General features: G+C 34.7%; 2 protein-coding genes, 1 long non-coding RNA gene and 1 other non-coding gene across 6 annotated transcripts; 3 read left to right on the top strand and 1 right to left on the bottom strand.

Moving 5' to 3' along the window:
• Positions 1-2,461: 2,461 nt before the first annotated feature.
• LOC112789227 (uncharacterized) lies at positions 2,462-5,785 on the top strand. Of its 3 annotated transcripts, none has more exons than XR_003196192.3 (4): positions 2,462-2,656; positions 3,395-3,541; positions 3,668-3,877; positions 4,377-4,812. It is a non-coding gene; the product is annotated as an uncharacterized lncRNA (long non-coding RNA). The 3 variants fall into 3 exon arrangements; XR_011879477.1 differs by lacking the exon at positions 2,462-2,656 and adding an exon at positions 5,508-5,785 and having other exon boundaries at positions 2,756-3,541; positions 4,377-4,556; XR_011879476.1 differs by lacking the exon at positions 2,462-2,656 and having other exon boundaries at positions 2,922-3,541.
• Positions 5,786-8,315: 2,530 nt separating this feature from the next.
• On the top strand, positions 8,316-9,750 carry LOC112772296 (uncharacterized). Its single transcript, XR_003817986.1, has 5 exons — positions 8,316-8,381; positions 8,668-8,829; positions 8,974-9,054; positions 9,478-9,602; positions 9,702-9,750. It is a non-coding gene; the product is annotated as an uncharacterized protein (transcript).
• Positions 9,751-10,275: 525 nt separating this feature from the next.
• LOC112789219 (type III polyketide synthase B) lies at positions 10,276-11,250 on the bottom strand. Its single transcript, XM_025831026.3, has one exon. It carries the CDS (start codon positions 11,233-11,235, stop codon positions 10,276-10,278), a length of 960 nt encoding a protein of 319 aa, XP_025686811.2. The 5' UTR covers positions 11,236-11,250.
• Positions 11,251-12,964: 1,714 nt separating this feature from the next.
• Positions 12,965-14,267, top strand: LOC112789220 (uncharacterized protein At4g19900). Its single transcript, XM_025831027.2, has one exon. The coding sequence runs from the start codon at positions 13,091-13,093 to the stop codon at positions 13,961-13,963; it is 873 nt and encodes a 290-aa protein (XP_025686812.1). The 5' UTR covers positions 12,965-13,090; the 3' UTR covers positions 13,964-14,267.
• The last annotated feature ends 4,179 nt before the right edge of the window (positions 14,268-18,446 follow it).

Raw genomic sequence — 18,446 nt, forward strand, 5'->3', positions numbered from 1 at the left:
ATTCATGCTGAGGCTTCTCGCGCTGCCAACGTGAGGATGGAGTGAAGGACGTCTCTTCCACTAGCTGCTTCTGATCTCCTTGCTTTCCTACAATCAAGTGCACACTTTTTAAAGTATTTTGGCTTTCAAATTCTCTAAAAAATTTATTAAACACAAGTGAAATCACAATTTGGTTCAAATAATCATAATTCATCACAAAAATCATTGATTGTTCACTGCTTCTCTGTAACAGCATAACTTGAGAACTATCCACAAAACACTTATTTTATAAGCTAAAATCTTGATTCATTTAATGAGAAAGACACTAAAATAACTATGAAGATGCTCATGCATCATTTAACAAATTATTAAATATAAAGTTTTATTGTCAATTATCTACTTGCTATAAAAAATAAATTGAACATTATAAACTTAGAATATAAGAACATGTTCTTATATTAAACACAAGTACTTAAGTATACAAAAATTACAAATCAATTATTAAATATTATAAACTTTTTCTAAAAGCTTCATCCTTCGTTCACTACTGATTTTTAACAATAGCCAATACCACTAAAAAGTAAAAAGTACCACCACTTTTTAATCTGAAATCCAAACATCCATCAATATGTGTTAATTTTGATGTGGTCCATTTCTAAAGATATTAAAAGAAGCATCCTGCAATTAAAAAAAGTGATGTTTTTTTAAGTAGCTGAATTTGTTACTTCATTTTAATTTTACAAAAGTATCAATTTTTAAGGTGAGTATAATTATTTGAGATCTTATATTTCTTGGCACATTTTTTCTCTCTTCTTCTATTAATTCTAGAAATACTAAATCCATATTTTTATGATATTCATAATTCTAATTAGGAATATTTTTTATTCATTTAAATTTTTTAATTTGATGTACATCCTGACCACTTAAAATTCCTTATATTTTTATTCAGGTATGCAATATTAATTTTACTTAGCTGAATATATCAATAACTCTTTATTCACTTGTTGGATGATAAATTTATTACAGAAAAATAAAGAAAAATACATATCTATCACTACAAGAAAGTTTTAAAATAGCGACCGATTTTATCGACCAACATGATCGATCACTATTAGCAACATATTTGCGACCAATCAAACTTTTTTAGGATTTAAAAAAATCGGTTGCTAAATTTCAATTAGCGACCAATTTAGTGACTACCCACTCTTGGTTGCTAAATTGGTCACTAAAATAAAAATTAGTGACCGATTTAGCTACTAATAACAAAGCTAATCTAGTCGGTGACTAAAATCGGTCGCTATTTTTTAACTTAGCGACCGATTTAGCAATTAAAACAAAAAACAAGCTTTTAAGATATGTTAGTGGCTAAATCAGTCGCTATTTTTAATTTAACGACCGATTCTGCGACTAATATAAAAAACAAACTTAATGGTGGTTGGTTACTAAATCGGTTGTTAAGTGTTAAAATAGCTACCGATTTAACGACCAACTATAAAATGCTGGTTTTAAATTCGGTCGCTAAACTGGTTGCTATTTTATAATTTAGTGACCGTTTTAAAAATATGTCGATAAATAGTTGTCCGCTAATTTGATCGCTAACAAAACGGTCACTAAATCGGTTGCTAAGGGTTAATATAGCGACCGATGTTAACGACCAACTATAAAATCTTAGTGTTAAAGCAGTTGGTCAATAAATCGGTAGCTAATAATTTGCAATCAAATAAAAAATATAGATATAAATTAATTAGTTTCTAATTTTAGATAATAGGAACGAACTAAATTTTAAAATAAATAAAAAAACATCCCTTTTCAAACCTAACCCTAAGCTCTCTCCTCACACAGCGTCTTGCAGCCTCCCTCACTCTCCGGTGGAGTGGAGAGAGAAGTCACTTTCCGTCGAGTCCTGGTCAGCGCCGTTCTCGTCGGTGAATTTCACTTTAGAGAATAAAGTGTGATCTCTCACAATTTATTTTATAGGTGGGGCCAAGAGTAAATATGAGAAAGAAACCATTCAAATGTAGAAGATCACACTTTACCCTCTAAAGTAAAAATTCAAAATTTAGAGGATCCAAATCCCTAACTTGCTATCTATCAAAATTGATGTAACTTAAATTTATAAAATCAGCGAAGAAAAATTTGACAGAAAAATCACATACAGCAAAGCACAAGCTCTCTAACAGATCTTCCAGAAGAATGACATTAGGATTGTACCATTAAAAACGAAAGAGATAAACTTATAATAATGTTAATTTACACCCTTGCTCAAGGACATTGCCATTCTAGTAGAAAAAAGACATTAACCATCACAGTAATAGGTATCAACATGATATGCCAGCAAACAAGTCATAATCAAATTTGCAAATGAATCAAATTCTTGACTAATATAACTAGTAATTTTTAAGAACATATCATACCTGAAGAACCCAATGAGCACAGTTAAGGAATCTTATAACACCAAGCGCAAATACATAATAAGCAGTGAATGGCTCAACAATCTGGAGGTTAAAATTAAAAAAAGGTTAGAAAGAAAAATAATCAAATCAGATCCCAAACATTAAATTTAAAATGGCAATTCTTAGTTAAGTAATAATACTTTGGTGTAATAGCTGATAGCTTTGCACCAAAAGAAACCGCAACTCGCCTGCACATATCTAAGGCAAAGGGTATATTCACACAGGTAATCACGCAGTAAATTATACTCATTCTCTCTCTCTCACCCTATATATATGCCTTCTTTTTCCATCCATTTTCTTCTGCTATTAAGCATAATTTTTTTTCCAGCAAGTTTATTAGATCATGTATATCATTATTGAATAGATGTGTCGGTGAAAGAAGATAGTGACATTTATTTTCTCTGTGGTGCTACTGATGAATATATATGTCAAATATGTTTTGGACTGTATGAGGTGTTTATACTGGAATTGCAATTGAAGTTCTGTGTTATATGTGTACCTCTTGTTATGCAGACTCTTTAATTTTCTCCGTTGATGAATAATCCAATAAATCAATGATGAATCTGTTTTAGAGAGTGAAGCACAATTTTATATTTGTGATTATTAGTTTCTGTTTGGTCATAAACTTTTAATTTAACAGAAAATAATCAAAATGAATACCTACCTATGCTCTTATTATGAGAGTTTATTGTTATCTTTCTATCTACGAGTGAAATTTTGCATTTTCCGGATGGACTGGCATGAATAAATGAGTATACTGTGAAATTTAATTTATACCTAAAATATTAAGCCTAATTGATGGCTAAAATTAATTTTGGTCACTATTAATAATTAATTAATATGTGCGGTGACTGCTGTCTGCCTGTGACAGAAAGTTAGTAGTAGTAGTAGTAATAACAACTAATAAAGATAAAATACTTGATATTCTGAAGCCTCAGATAATGATCATTTGTTGCTGGCAGAAGGATAATGAATCTAATCAGTGCAAGCATATAGTCCACCTTCTCGCAAATGAGCAATCTCGGCTTCGAATTCTAGATGCAACTGATCCTGTAATTCTTTGTTTCTTTCTGATATCTCGCCTTCTCCTTGTCTGATTCAGATGTTAGGTACGTCAATTTCTCCATTTGGATCTTGATTTTTATGTGATTATTACATTTTTGTTATTATGTTTCTGATTAACACATTTCGAGAATCTAACCTAATTAGGTAACTATTTCTGTGGGTAAAAATAGGGCATTGCAGGTAAGGTTTTGAGTTTCTCCATGGACATTGTCTTTGTTTTTGCTCGTGGTGGACTTTGTGCTCTGCTTGACCAACAGGCCCATGCGCGTGCCATGGAGTCTCTGGTGCAAGCCAAAATGCGGCACAAGGAGTTTATTATATTGTGCCTTGAAGATTGTAGTGACTGGAGCAATGCTACTACAAGGCGTGTTGTGATGCAGGTTGCGCTTTCTTGTCTTGATTAATTTCCATAAAATTGCTGAGTATCTGGTAGTTGAAGTTGGTGTCATTGCTGAATGCTTTCAATCTTTCATACCAAATTGGATAGTGTCATATTGTCCTCAACCTACCTTTTTACTTATCTATTTGTTGCCCTGAATAGTTGTAGCTTTCATATGCCTTTGTAGAAGATATCTGAGTTCTAAATCCGATTTGGTACTGTATACAAAAGGCAACAATTGGTGAATTCTAAAATGTCCTTGGAATGGTTCCAATTTCCAAATCAAAACGAAATCTAAAAGACTAAAAACCAAGCAGGTTTGATCAATATAATATGGGGACATTGTAAATCTGAAGCAGTTAAACTATCATTCTGTACAGTAGCGGTTAGTATCTCAGAGACATAGACAGTTTGGTTTTACTGTTTTGCATTTTCAAGTGAAATATTGTACGGTTTGCCTGATTTTTATTTTATTTATTTATTTTTGTGCTTTTTTCCAGGTTAACTGTGGTACTGCTGTTTTTCTAAAGCCAGAGTTTTACTCCTGTAGTAAATTGAATTCGTTGAACTTTGGGGTGGGTTTAACATACAAAATCTTCATTAGCAACCTTGGCAATATAACGGCCTACTTCTGCGATTGCTCTCAACATGCAGATTTTGAAATCCTGACTATTTAGAAGGTATTCATAAATCCCCTTCATTTTGAATTAATTTGATCAACTTTTATTATGCTAAACAATGCAGGTGGATATATTCGTTAGAGATTGCTTTCTTTGTTATGGCTGATCATATATAAATCTGAATTCATGGTTAAAGTTTGTATGTGGATAATATTCTACATTGACTATTTTAGCATCTAAGTTTGTATGTGCTGATCATATATTACATTTACTTTGTACACATGTTTTCCAATTTAAAATTATATTTTTAGAGAAAGAAGCCCATGCATTTGTAACCTATAACAAATTTACATACTATTGTGAATTTACAAATTTTAACTTATTTGCATCATCTTTCTTTGTTTCTTCATAGGATATTTGATGTAATGCCAGTGTAAATGTTGCATTAAGGTGTAGCATTTAATACTTATTTAGATATTTATACTAGTTTTGCTAGTGATGTAGATTATGGGGAATAACGATCTATAAGAAGGATAGTATAAGCTTATAGTACAATGATAATGGGCTACAATCTATTTCGGTTGTCTCCTTTTTTCATTTCTTGTTATATTTGATAATTACAATAATACCATCTTTTTGTTTTGCTTAAAGCTTTCGCGAGTGAAATTCCTTTAGAATTATCTTTAAAAGATGGTATACAAGATGACCACATGGTATCATTTTTTCAATTAACTATAAACTTATCAACTAAAAAATATTCTTATAAAATTCTTTAGTGTACTCATAAAAATATTGTTATCAAACTTTAAAAGTTTTAAATTGCTATAGTGATCAGTGACATGGCTTTGATCTTTTAGTTATTAGGAACAGAGTTCTCTATTGAAACCTGCTTCCTTGTGAAATTTTTGAGTTTTGAACACGTTTTGAGACTTGAATTGAATTGGTTTAATTGAGTTTCATTCATTTTTCATTTTTTTTTCTTGTGACTGTGTTTTGGCAACCTTGGTGAAGAACAAAGTTGTGCCTGTTGTAGTTTGTATTGGTTGCAACTCCAAGAGCTTTGAAAAAATCAAAGAGACAAAACTAGTGCAAAAATTGTTGAACCATACTGATTGTTCATGAATAGAGTAATGTTATTCATGAATTATTTTTACTTTTAGTCTAGATTGTGGATCATAAATTTGATGTATTTAGAAATTTTTAATATTTTAAACTCTATATTTCTATGTAAACATTGTGAATGTTTTTGGTATTTATTTAAAAAATTAATTTATGTTTAATTCTTTTTATATTTTGTGAAAATATTATTATTTATGAAATTAAGTTTTAATAGTGGCAAATGTGAAATTAGTAAAAATCTATAATTATAAGATTAGGAAAAGTGATCGCTTTAGCGACCAATTCAGTTTTTTAGTTAAGGAATTAACGACCAATGTAGCACTCGATTTTAGATTTTAAATTAGGCATCGGCGACTGATTTAGCGACCAAAAAGTCAGTCGCTATTTAGCGATCGATTTACTCGGCGACTGATTTAATGACGGAAAAGTTGGTCATCATTTAGCAATCGATTATGTTAGCGGTCGATACTCTTTGGTGAGAGATTTGATAGCATTGTTCAAAAGGCATCATAAAGTTCGGTTGTTCTATTTTAACCAATCCATTTGCTATAAAATGTGTTCACATTCATATTTATATAATATATAAGAAATATATATTTCTCATTAAAAAAAAACCTACAAATATATTATTTTTTCTTTCTTGGTATTTCTTCGCTTTAAATTCGTATCAAGAGGATTTCTATTGCTATAAACCCTCCTTATAAAATAATTTTATGGTGCTTTTATTTTGATATCTCAATTATCTAAATTTGTTTTTAAAAATAAAAAAAATTAAATATTTAAAATTTATTAAATATTATTTATTTATATTTTTTAAATAAATTAAACACAATATTAAAGAAACCATCACATTCACAATAATGAAAATGGAGAGCCTTGTCTATTTTATTAAGATTTGTGTTCTAATTGGAAACAAACTATTTGTCAAGATGTGATAACCTACTTCAACTTTAAAAGAAAAAAATTAACCCTAAAATATTATTAATAATATTTTATTTGTCTTTATTTGTTTTCCTTTTTCACTATTTTTGGTAATTCTCACTTTACCATATTGTTACGTGAAATGTGCCTAATGGGAAAAAAAAAATACTCGATACCCAATCTTTTTTTTTTCTTTTTCCTGGTCCAACCCCTCCTGTAGTTTCTTTTGATGGTGGGCTACGCAGAGCCCAAAAGTTCAACATTTGAAGCCCAGTAACCCTCTCCAACAGCTATAGGTGCAATGATCACATATATCTTGACCAAAAAAAAAAAAAAAATGATCACATATATTGACTACATGCATTTTTAAATATTAATCAGTTATTAAATATTTAATATTACCATCTAGTAAGTATTGGATCATCATCTGAAATTGGGTTCAAGATTAACTTTTTTAGATATCTAAATGATATATTTATAGGATAGCAAACTCTATTAAATATAAAAATAAAATGATATTTTGTTAATTTCTAACTAATTATTTTATAAAAGTGTTGATCATTTTTTAAATAATCTAAATTTGTTTATATTATTTATAATCTTAAATTTAATTTGTTAAGTAGCTAAAGCTCTTAAATTAATTTAACATACTCTTTTTTTCTTTTTTGAAGTGAGGTGTGATAATCTACTTCAAATTAAAAAAAAATGAATTTAATATCATCACCTAAAATTAGGCAAGATAAACTTTTTTTAAATACCTAAAGAATACATTTATAGGATAATAGGTTTTATTAAATATAGAAATAAAATGACATTTTGCTAATTTTTAACTAATTATTTTATAAAAGTGTAGATCTTTTTTCAAATAATTTAACCTTGTTTATACTATTTATAATTTCAAATTAATTTGTCTAAAGGCTCTTAAATTAATTTAACATACCTTTTGTTTAGAAGTGAGGTGTGATAATCTACTTCAAATTAAAAAAAACAAAAAACAAAAATGAATTTCATATCATCACCTAAAATTAGGTAAGATTAGCTTTTTTTAAATACCTAAAAATACATTTATAGAATAGTAGGTTTTATTAAATATAGAAATAAAATGACATTTTGTTAATTTTTAACTAATTATTCTATAAAAGTGTAGATTATTTTTCAAATAATATAATATTGTTTATACTATTTATAATCTCAAATTAATTTGTCTAAAGGCTCTTAAATTAATTTGACATATTTTTTTTTTCAGAAGTGAGGTGTGATAATCTACTTCAAATAAAAAAAATTAATATCATTCCCTAAAATTAGGTAAGATTAGCTTTTTTTTTTAATACCTAAAGAATACATTTATAGAATAGTAGGTTTTATTAAATATAGAAATAAAATGACATTTTACTAATTTTTAACTAATTATTCTATAAAAATATAAATCATTTTTTAAATTATGTAACATTGTTTATACTATTTATAATCTCAAATTAATTTGTCTAAGGATACTTAAATTAATTAACATACCCTTTCTCATTCCCTCTCTATTATAAAACCCCCACACAAAGTTCACAAACACACACACACTAGTTCATCTTGCTGACACCCTACGTCCAGCTGCTTGGTATCCTACACTTGGGCCACTTACGTCTTATTCTGTGGACCAATAAGTGGGATGCTCTCCCGCCTATAGTTGGGTACCATAGTGACCGTTGCACGTCGTGGCTTGGACGCCGACGGCCTTTCATTGCTGTCGCCATCGCAGTGATCCTTATTATAGGCTATGCTGCTGACATGGGACAAATGTTTGGTGACTCGCTAGAGAAGAAGGCCCGCCTGCACGCCATAGCCACCTTCGTGGTCGGGTTCTGGATCCTCGGCGTTGCAAACAACATGCTTCAAGGTCTATGCTAGGCACTCCTCGCCGAGAAGCAATGAAAGGCTGTCGACGTCCAAACCGCTACGGGCAGAGGTCACTATGGTACCCAACTATAGGCTGGACGAGCATCCCACTTATTGGTCCGCAAAATAAGATGTAAGTGGTGCAAGTGTGTGGGATAGCAAGCAGTTGGATGTAGGGTGTCAGCAAGGAGAGCTGTAAAGCCCATCCAAACCGAACACCTGCGGCGACGATGATCTTAGGTAGAGGACTTGGTTCTCTAAATGGAGAGAATTGTGGTTGTGTTTGGTGGAGGAAACTGAAAGGGACTCCATTGTGTGTTTAAAACAGCTTCAATTCTGTGTTTGTGAACTTTGTGTGCTACGGTGTGGTGTAGAGTTGAGGGGAAGCTGTGTTGCGGGGAGGGGGGTGAGTTCTCTGGTGGCTAAGTCTCTCATGGCTAATGATGGCTAGTTGTTACTTAACTCCAAGAATTGCCATTTTAAATTTTATGTTTGGGATCTGATCTGGTTATTTTCCTTTCTAACCTTTTTTTTTAATTTTAACCTCCAGATTGTTGAGCCATTCACTGCTCATTATGTATTTGTGCTGGGTGTTGCAAGATTCCTTAGCTGTGCTCATTGGGTTCTTCAGGTATCATATGTTCTTAAAAATTACTAGTTATATTAGTCAAGAATTTGATTCATTTGCAAATTTGGTTATGGCTTGCTTGCTGGCATATCATGTTGATACCTATCACTGTGATGATACTTAATGTCTTTTTTCCACTAGAATGGCAATGTCTTTGACCAAGGGTGTAAATTAACATTATTATAAGTTTATCTCTTTCGTTTTCAATGGTACAATCCTGACGTCATTCCTCAAGAAGATCTGTTAGAGAGCTTGTGCTTTGCTGTATGTGATTTTCCTGTCAAATTTTTTTTCGCTGACTTTATAAATTTAAGTTACATCAATTTTGATAGATAGCATGTTAGATAATAGAGTATTGCTGCCATTATTAACACATTTCTTACTGGTATAGTTCACAGGATACTAACATTCTATTTCTTGTAACAGGTGTTAGATACCCGTGGACATTTGTTGGTTGCCTTGGGGTATGGTTTATGACCACCGATGGTTCTTATATCAGAAATTGTCCAGACCTTCATCCTAGCAGATTTCTGTTACTACTATGTCAAAAGGTTGGTTTAGCATATTGTACAGTTCTTTATCTGGCAGCTTTGGCATAGAATCTTGAGGTCCTTCTAGCATGACTTCTTATAATATTTATTTTGTTGCAGTGTTTTTGGAGGTCAGCTTGTTCTTCGTCTTCCCTCTGGAGTGGTGTGAGTGAAGGATCTGTTTCAATGGATACACATTTAACTTAATCAGGCAATATGGTGGGTTACCCTTGTTAGAGTACACTGTGTGTTTACACACTTATTTGGTTCCTTGGTGGAAGCTGGTTCTGTAAAATTTGGAGATGAAAGAAAACTAATTATTTATGCTTAATGTACGGTTATTTATAGTTGAAAAGTCGTTTATACATGGAGTCTCCATTTTGATTAAACTGGATTTTTGTTGTCACCATTTCAAATGCTAAAGTTATAAACACAATCTTACGTGGAGCTCTGCCTACTTAACAGATCTAGAAGTTACACAATTGTGAATGTTGCCCTCTAGCACGATGATAAACTTGTGATGCATAATATAAAATTCCTTGACAAGGGTTTTGTTGAAACGAAATTATTAGATTTTTTTTTTTTCATTTTATCGTTAAAGCATTGAATTTGTATTGGATAGTGATATATCAGTATCACACAACACACCTCTATGACAACAATAACAACATTGCATCACATGTTGTTTCAAAGGTTAATTACACAGGTTCCTTGCTAGAATCCCTTCAAAAGTGATCCCAGGTCCAAAAGCAAGCAACATGCCCCATTCAGGATCATCTCCACCATCCTTTCTAATCTTAATGGCCTCTTCTAGCATGTATTCCAGCACATACACAATGGTGTTGCTGCTAGCATTTCCATAATCCATCAAAGCCTTTCTACTTGCATTCAACTTCTCTGGCAGCAAGTCGAGCCTCTTCTCTATGCGGTTTAAGATTGCAGGGCCACCTGGATGCACTGCCCAGAACAGCTTATTATACTCCTTGTTCTGGAATCCAGCAACACTCATTAACTTGTCACAGAAATCTTCCACATTGTCCTCAATTATCTGAGGAAGTTCTCTTGCTAACTTGAAGCTTATCCCCTCTTCAGTCAATCTTCCATCAATCTTCTTCTCAGTGTCTGGCAGAAACTCTTGAATTGCTGTGTTAAGCTCAAAGAGAGGCTTCTCAGTACCCTCTATTGGGTCTGAGCCAATTATCATTGCACCAGCGCCATCACCAAAGAGAGCCACCCCAACAAGATCATAGGGTCTATCTGCACTTGGTGGTTTGAACCCAATGATTGTAGTCTCAGAAGTAGCTAGAAGCACTCTGCTACCAGGGTTGTTCTCGGCTATGTCTTTTGCAACACGTAGGCCGGCCACACCCCCTGAGCACCCCACGAAATAGAGCAAGACTCGTTGAGTCGCAGGGCTGAGTCCTAGTCCTCTGGCTAGATAAAGGTCACCACCAGGTAGTCTAGCTTCACTTGATGAGACATAAACCAAGTGTGTTATGTCAGATAAGGATCTACCCCAGTTCTTGATGCAAACCTGGGAGGCTTCAATTGCCATTTGTGTCACTGCCTTGTTACATATCTCTAGCCTTTGCTTCACCGTTGGAAGGCCTTCAAGCGCAAGTTCTGGGTACTTCTTTAGTATCTCCTCAGACATGACCACGTACCTTGTTTTCACTGTTGTTGTCTTGCCTGTTTATATACACCATTATAAAGCCAATGTCACATTAGTACCAAAAGTGACATTGCATTGCAATATTATTTACATAGGAATCGCAATTGTCCCTATGTAAATACATATAATAAAAGTGCGTTCAGTTACTATCCTATGACAAAGTAGCAGAAATGTTGAGAACAATTTTTAATATTATTCATATACTTCCAAAATATAGGGCTTAAAGATATATTTTTAGGATAATTTTAAGCTAATTTGTGCACACAAGAAGAGATAAAAGAGATACTTCTAAACCATGTCACTGTTTTTGTACTCTCTGTCCTAAACTGGAACTAAAATGCTACCTATAGTATGATTATGCTACAGTGATTATGTAAATATTGCTAAAATTAAAGTTTCATTCTTTTTCACATTTTGGTAACATTTGTTTAGAGCAACATTTTTTAAAAAGTATTGTTTAATAATAATAATAAAAATATTATTTTAATTTTAACAACACTTTTTAAAACTGTTATAGCATGATAATATAGTCATACTAGAATGACTATACATATATATATATATATATATATATATATATATATATATATATGCGCTTACAAAGTCTGCTAAGCTTCTGTTTGAGCTCAAGATTGTCACAGTTAGTGTCCCTAAAATATCCATCAACCAAGTATTCTTGCATGACAAGTTGGTGTGGGAATGCCTTGCCAAGAGCTAATATGGTAGCCTTTCCAGGGTTGGCTTGCTTTGTGACACCTCTCATGATACCTTCATCTCCCATAATTTCTTTCGTTGATAGATAAGATGAATGCAATTAATTTCCTTGGCAGTGAATGTTATGCAGGACTTGTAATATCATATTTATATAATAATATCCTATGCTTTAATGTCCATGACAAGTTTGTAATGGGTAGGACATGTAGTATAAGAGTTTTACTATAATCATATAAAATTTGGATTAGTTGGAAAGCAAGTCCTTCATGGAGATTGTGTTACTGGTTTGTGGTTGTTGGGAAGAGGTTGGGATTAGATTTTCAGCTCTAATTACATCTAATTTGAAATAGGCACTCTTAAACTCCCTCAAAAGCAAAAAGGCTTGCACTTTCATAGTAAAAACAACTTTGCCACTACAACACCTGTCTTGGCAAGACAGTGATTAATATGTCGTAGATCTAAACTCTATTTAAAGGTTTGTTCTTAACTAATGAGTTGTTGTATACACAAGGTAGTTCACTTTTTTTTTTTTGTCCATAATCTGTCACAGATATGAATTCTATTTAAGGGTCTGCTGTTGGCCAATGAATAGCTATATTCGAATTCCCGACACTTATTTAAACGGACAAGTGAACTAACTCTAAATTGGTTAAATAAGGCGATTTCTTTTTTTTAGTCAGATAAATTAGACATCGCCTAATCCCAGGCATTAGACATGTATTACACACCCATACAACACATTCACATACACTATATGAGTTTATTTTTTCTCTCATAAAACTTGAACTCGGCTGTAATTGTTAAGGAATCATATGCTATGCCACTCAACCAAGCCTCCAACCACAGGCGATTTCCTTATTCGCAGTGATTTGTTTAAGTTGGTCCTAGAGCCCAAACCACTGACTTGGGTTTTTCTAAATGGGCCCACCATAGAAATACTCCAACTCTCCAAGCAATAAAAAAGATTATCTTTCACAACTCAATTTCAATTGGCCAAACAAAAGTATTGTTAAAGTGAAACTGCTGCATACAACTTAACACCCCTCCCCCCCCCCCCCAAAAAAAAAAAAATAAACTGCTGCATACAAAACGGAAAAAATTTTCCCCAATCACCGAAAAAAAAATGTTTCGAACTCTCCGATCCCGGCTCCGATCACAGCGGCGCCCTCGCTATGGGTTGTTGCTATGTGCCCTCGTTTCAACCCTCTTCCTCTTCTCTTTCCACCACACACCCCAAACCAACAACCCCCACCACCACCGCCACCATCATCACCGTCACCACCATCATCGTCGTTTTCTCAGAAGAATCCATCCCTTCCACCATTTGGTCAACTACGACACCATCCTCTCCGATTCCGTCGTCGACGCCGCATCTTCCAGCGAGGACGCCATCGACGCCCTTGACATCGTCGACGAACAATCCACTCTCGGTGACACATCCGACGATGACGACACTGCTGACGCCGGCGAAGAACCCTCCCTCATCCAACTTAATGTTTCCGGCTACTTTTTCTACCATGTCGGTGGCGCCATTAGAAAGGCCTTCACCAAGAGTTCCCCGGGTGATCGGGAAGATGGGTCTCGCCAAGTTGGAATCTTTTTGGGGTCTCCGGTAATGGGTAATGAAGATCGAAGCAAGGCCACGTTTGGCTCTGATGATATTCCGGTTGATGAACGTGTTCGGAGGAAGGTTGTTGAGGTAAAGGGTGTGGAAGACGCTCTTCTTTTGAAACTGGGAAGAAAGGATTCGCCTTTGAGGGAAGGTTGGGGTGATTGGTTTGATAAAAAGGGTGACTTTTTGAGGAAGGATAAGATGCTTAGGTCAAATTTAGAAGGGTTGAATCCCCTTCATAATCCTTTTCTTCAGGACCCTGATGGTGTTGGTGTAACTGGTTTGACCAAAGGTGATAAGATTTTGCATAAGGCATTGTTGAATGAACTTAAGCGGCAACCCTTTCGTGGAGAAAAGTTGCCAGGAAGCTCACAACATGATTGAATGTTCATCTTTATGATGAATGTGTTGTTGTTGAATTAGGTGCTCTATGTCAATGCAGGATTGTGTAGGTACATATTATGCAGGAGATTGTTTTTTTTTTTTAATATGCTTTCTCTTCACAAGCTGCTGCAATAGCATATAGTGGTGGATAGGTTTGTAAATTGTTGTATTTAATTACTTCCAAGTTCCTTGGATACAAAATAGTGTCATGTTACTAATTACTAACAATTAGGACTAATATAAGGCATGTAAAATTGTAGTGTGTTCTTCTTTATTGAATTGAATTTAATTTTGTTAATATGCATTCTGGTTTGTGTTTATCCTACTAATTGTTTTTGGAAGGAATTTACTGATTATTAAAGGAATTGATGGGCTTCTTCGGTGTCACTCACCCAAAAAAGGGTGTGGAAGACACTCTTCTTTTGAAATTGGGAAGAAAGTATTCGCCTTTGAGGGAAGGTTGGGGTGATTGGTTTGATAAAAAGGGTGACTTTTTGAGGAAGGATAAGATGCTTAGGTCTAATTTGGAAGGGTTGAATCCCCTTCATAATCCTTTTCTTCAGGACCCTGATGGTGTTGGTGTAACTGGTTTGACCAAAGGTGACAAGATTTTGCATAAGGCATTGTTGAATGAGCTTAAGGAGCAACGCTTTCATGGAAAAAAGTTGCAAGGAAGCTCACAACATGATTGAATGTTCATCTTTACAATGAATGTGGTGTTGTTGAATTGTTGTATATACGTTACTTCCCAGTTCCTTGGATGCAAAATATTGTGTCATATGTTACTAGCTACTAACAATTAATTTACTTTTGTTAATATTTATTCTGATTAAGTTTATCTTTATCCTACATTTAATTGTTTTTGGAAGGAATTTGCTGATTACTTCTTTGGTGTTACACCAATTATCTATTTAGGAATATTTTGCCTGAATATAATGCAACTATTAGATTACCTTAATGCATGATAATGACTTGAAATGTATATCTCTTAAAAACAAGTTTCTAGTCAAATAAAGTGTTAAATTCTTCTACAAACAAAATTATTCAAAACTTTATTTTTGTGCAATATATGCACAGAAATTTAAAAACTGCGGTAAGAAGCCTCAAATTTCTCTCCATTACGTGCAACTACATAACATACCCTTTCTCCCTCCCTCTCTTTTAACCAACTCTAATCAATAGTTAGGTTATGATAATGTGCGGTAAGTTTTAGTCAGTTACTATGATGATATCATGTGGGCTGTAATTGGGACATTGGGTTCACCAAAAAGCAAAAAAAAAATGATTATTCAAAATTTTGGGAAGAACAAATAGATTTTCAATGAATATTATACCTAAAAATAAATTGGATTTAATTTGTAATCCAGTATAAACACGGCATATTTTTCTTTTTTATGTTACTTAAGAATGAGTATTTGACAAGGCTTAATCAAAGACAACTACTCAAATTAAAATATTTTGTTATGAAGATTCTTGTGTTAAAAGTATATTTTATTTGTTTAGCCACACTTCAAAAAAAAAGATAACACTTTTATAACACATCAAAATCAAACCATATATTTGTAAAAACAAAAGCACATGAAACAAAAGCACCATCACCACATCGTTTCGCTTGCGAAGGCAGCACATGCTCCACAGCACCACCACCGCATCCTCCGCCATCGCCTTTCTTGCCTTAGCCAGTCTCTCCACCACTTTCGCAGTGCATGAAATATCTCCGCCCATCGCTGTCCTATACCATCAGCACATGTCGCCGCCAGCGCCAGCGCCAGAAATCTTAGGCACTTCTCTACCATGGAACTGCTGGAGGCGGTGCTCTGCAGCGTCTTCGAAACTGCTTTGGCAATTTGCGAATGGACATGCTCGGGTTTTGCCAATTGAATCACACAACATGGCCCCGTGAAGCCCCATTATGACACCTAGGACAAATCTCATTAATTGTCAAAAGCTTTGAGTTGGAAGAGCATCATGGAGACAAAGCCAATGAAGAATTTGGTCTTCTCTAAAATATTAAATTTCCACACCCAATTCCAATTCAGATCATCTCTCTAGTGAAAACGCTGCTTAGCTAGCCAAGAATAACCATCCCAAACACTAGCTATACACCTTGGTGGCAGCAGATCCTCAATGCCACCTAATTTTCATCACAATCTGAGATGTGAAATGCAACCTTATAAATGCATGTTTTACATATGGAATAGGAGTTGCCAATATATCAAAATTCTAATGACTATTATTTCCCCCTTCCCAAATCTCACACCACACCCCCTTACCCATAGGATGATTTTTGCATGATTCTAACCCGTTTCTTGTTGACTTGGGAATGGTGTATCAGATATGGTTTTCTTCTTGAAAATGTTGCATCTCAATATCCACTTAGCGTTTCTGTTGCAATTCTTCATCAGTTTAACATTTTGCCAGAAATGTATCAAGTTGGTATTATCTTTATTACTCTTTCAAAGGAGTACCACTATCTCAATCATGTGCATGGAACCTCCAACTGAGGAATTCAATAAAGTTCTAGAAACATGAGTGAGTCCATCATAGAAGATTTAGAGTTGTACCTACACTTATTTTCAGTTAAAAACTATCAACTTTAAATAAAAACAATTACACGTAAATTTCCACCTTTCTTCCTTTCAAGTTGCCTCTCATACCAAACAGTCATGGTGGCCATCACCACAGGAGGGACATGACGGTGACCATGCATGTTGACATTGGACATAAATAAATTTGATAACATTATTAATAACAAAGTTGGTGGTGTACTACTAATGCTAGAAAAAATTCACAGAAGGTGCATACAGGCTATTGAGAGACAATAGACTTGAGTTTTTGCAGCAGCATTTTGGATGAATTGCTTTGAAAATCATTTGGTGAAACTAAACTTTCATGGTAGATATAAGCTCATCTTCTTCGGTCAACACAATCTCCTCTAGCTCTGGCTCTGCGCTCAGAGGACTCTTGGACCCTTTAGACCCTTTGATGTGCCAGTCTCCGAGGGCTCGAGCCACTGACAGTTGGCCGTTGAGGTATCCGTCGTAGATCACACCACCAAGTTTGTCAATTCTTAGTCTTTCTAATGTGCAATTTGGTTTATGGTCTTTGGAGAGTTCAATGGCTCTGCCTCTTTTTCCTAAAACCGCTCTTGAATCCCCTGCATTCCCAATTAGCATTCCTTCGTTCAGAAGCTTCACGAACTGTGACGATAAGCCATGCGTTTCTGCGATCCACTGCTTGGATTGAAAATCGCCGGCGAGAAACTCCAAAACTCTAACTGATGCACTTTCAATCTCGCGATCACAGTAACTTGATCAAACTTACCTCACATTGCTGTAACATAACCATTGATTACAGAATTGGTTAAAAAATTCTCTTTCAAATACCTATGTCAAGTGTCAATTTTAGATTGGATGGTCAACAACTAGCCATCATTAGCCACCAGAGAACTCACCCCCTCCCCCCAACACAGCTTCCCCTCAACTCCACACCACACCGTAACACACAAAGTTCACAAACACAGAATTGAAGCTGTTTTAAACACACAATGGAGTCCCTTTCAGTTTCCTCCACCAAACACAACCACAATTCTCTCCATTTAGAGAACCAAATCTTCTAAGTCAGATCATGGTCGCCGCCGGTGTTTGGTTTGGATGGGCTTTACAGCTCTCCTTGCTCATACCTTACATCCAACTGCTAGGTATCCCACACACTTGGACCACTTACATCTTGTTCTGTGGACCAATAAGTGGGATGCTCGTCCAGCCTATAGTTGGGTACCATAGTGACCGCTACCCGTCGCTGTTTGGACGCCAACAGCCTGACGAGGAGTGCCCAGCATAGACCTTGAAGCATGTTGTTGGCAACGCTGAGGATCCAGAACCCGACCACGAAGGTGGCTATGGCGTGCAGGCGGGCCTTCTTCTCGAGTGAGTCACCAAACATGTGTCCCATGTCAGCAGCGTAGCCTATAAGGAACACTGCGATGGCGACAGCAATGAAAGGCCGTCGGCGTCCAAACCACGATGTGCAACGGTCACTATGGTACCCAGCAGGAGAGCATCCCACTTATTGGTCCACAGAACAAGATGTAAGTGGCCCAAGTGTAGGATACCAAGCAGCTGGATGTAGGGTGTTAGCAAGGAGAGTTGTAAACCTCATCCAAATTGAACACCGGCGACGACGATGATCTTACGTAGAGGACTTGGTTCTTAAGTGGAGAGAATTGTGGTTGTGTTTGGTGGAGGAAACTGAAAGGGATTACATTGTGTGTTTAATTAAAGGAAAAGTATCTGGAACCAAAAGTAGTGTGTGTGATGGGGTTTTATAATAGCAGAGGGAGTGAGAAAGGGTATGTTAAATTAATTTAATTACACAAATTAATTTGAGATTATAAATAGTATAAACAATGTTAGATAATTTGAAAAATGATTTATATTTTTATAGAATAATTAGTTAAAAATTAGTAAAATGTCATTCTTAT

This window comes from Arachis hypogaea, chromosome 3, assembly GCF_003086295.3.
Source record: "Arachis hypogaea cultivar Tifrunner chromosome 3, arahy.Tifrunner.gnm2.J5K5, whole genome shotgun sequence".
Classification (NCBI taxonomy): Eukaryota; Viridiplantae; Streptophyta; class Magnoliopsida; order Fabales; family Fabaceae; genus Arachis; species Arachis hypogaea.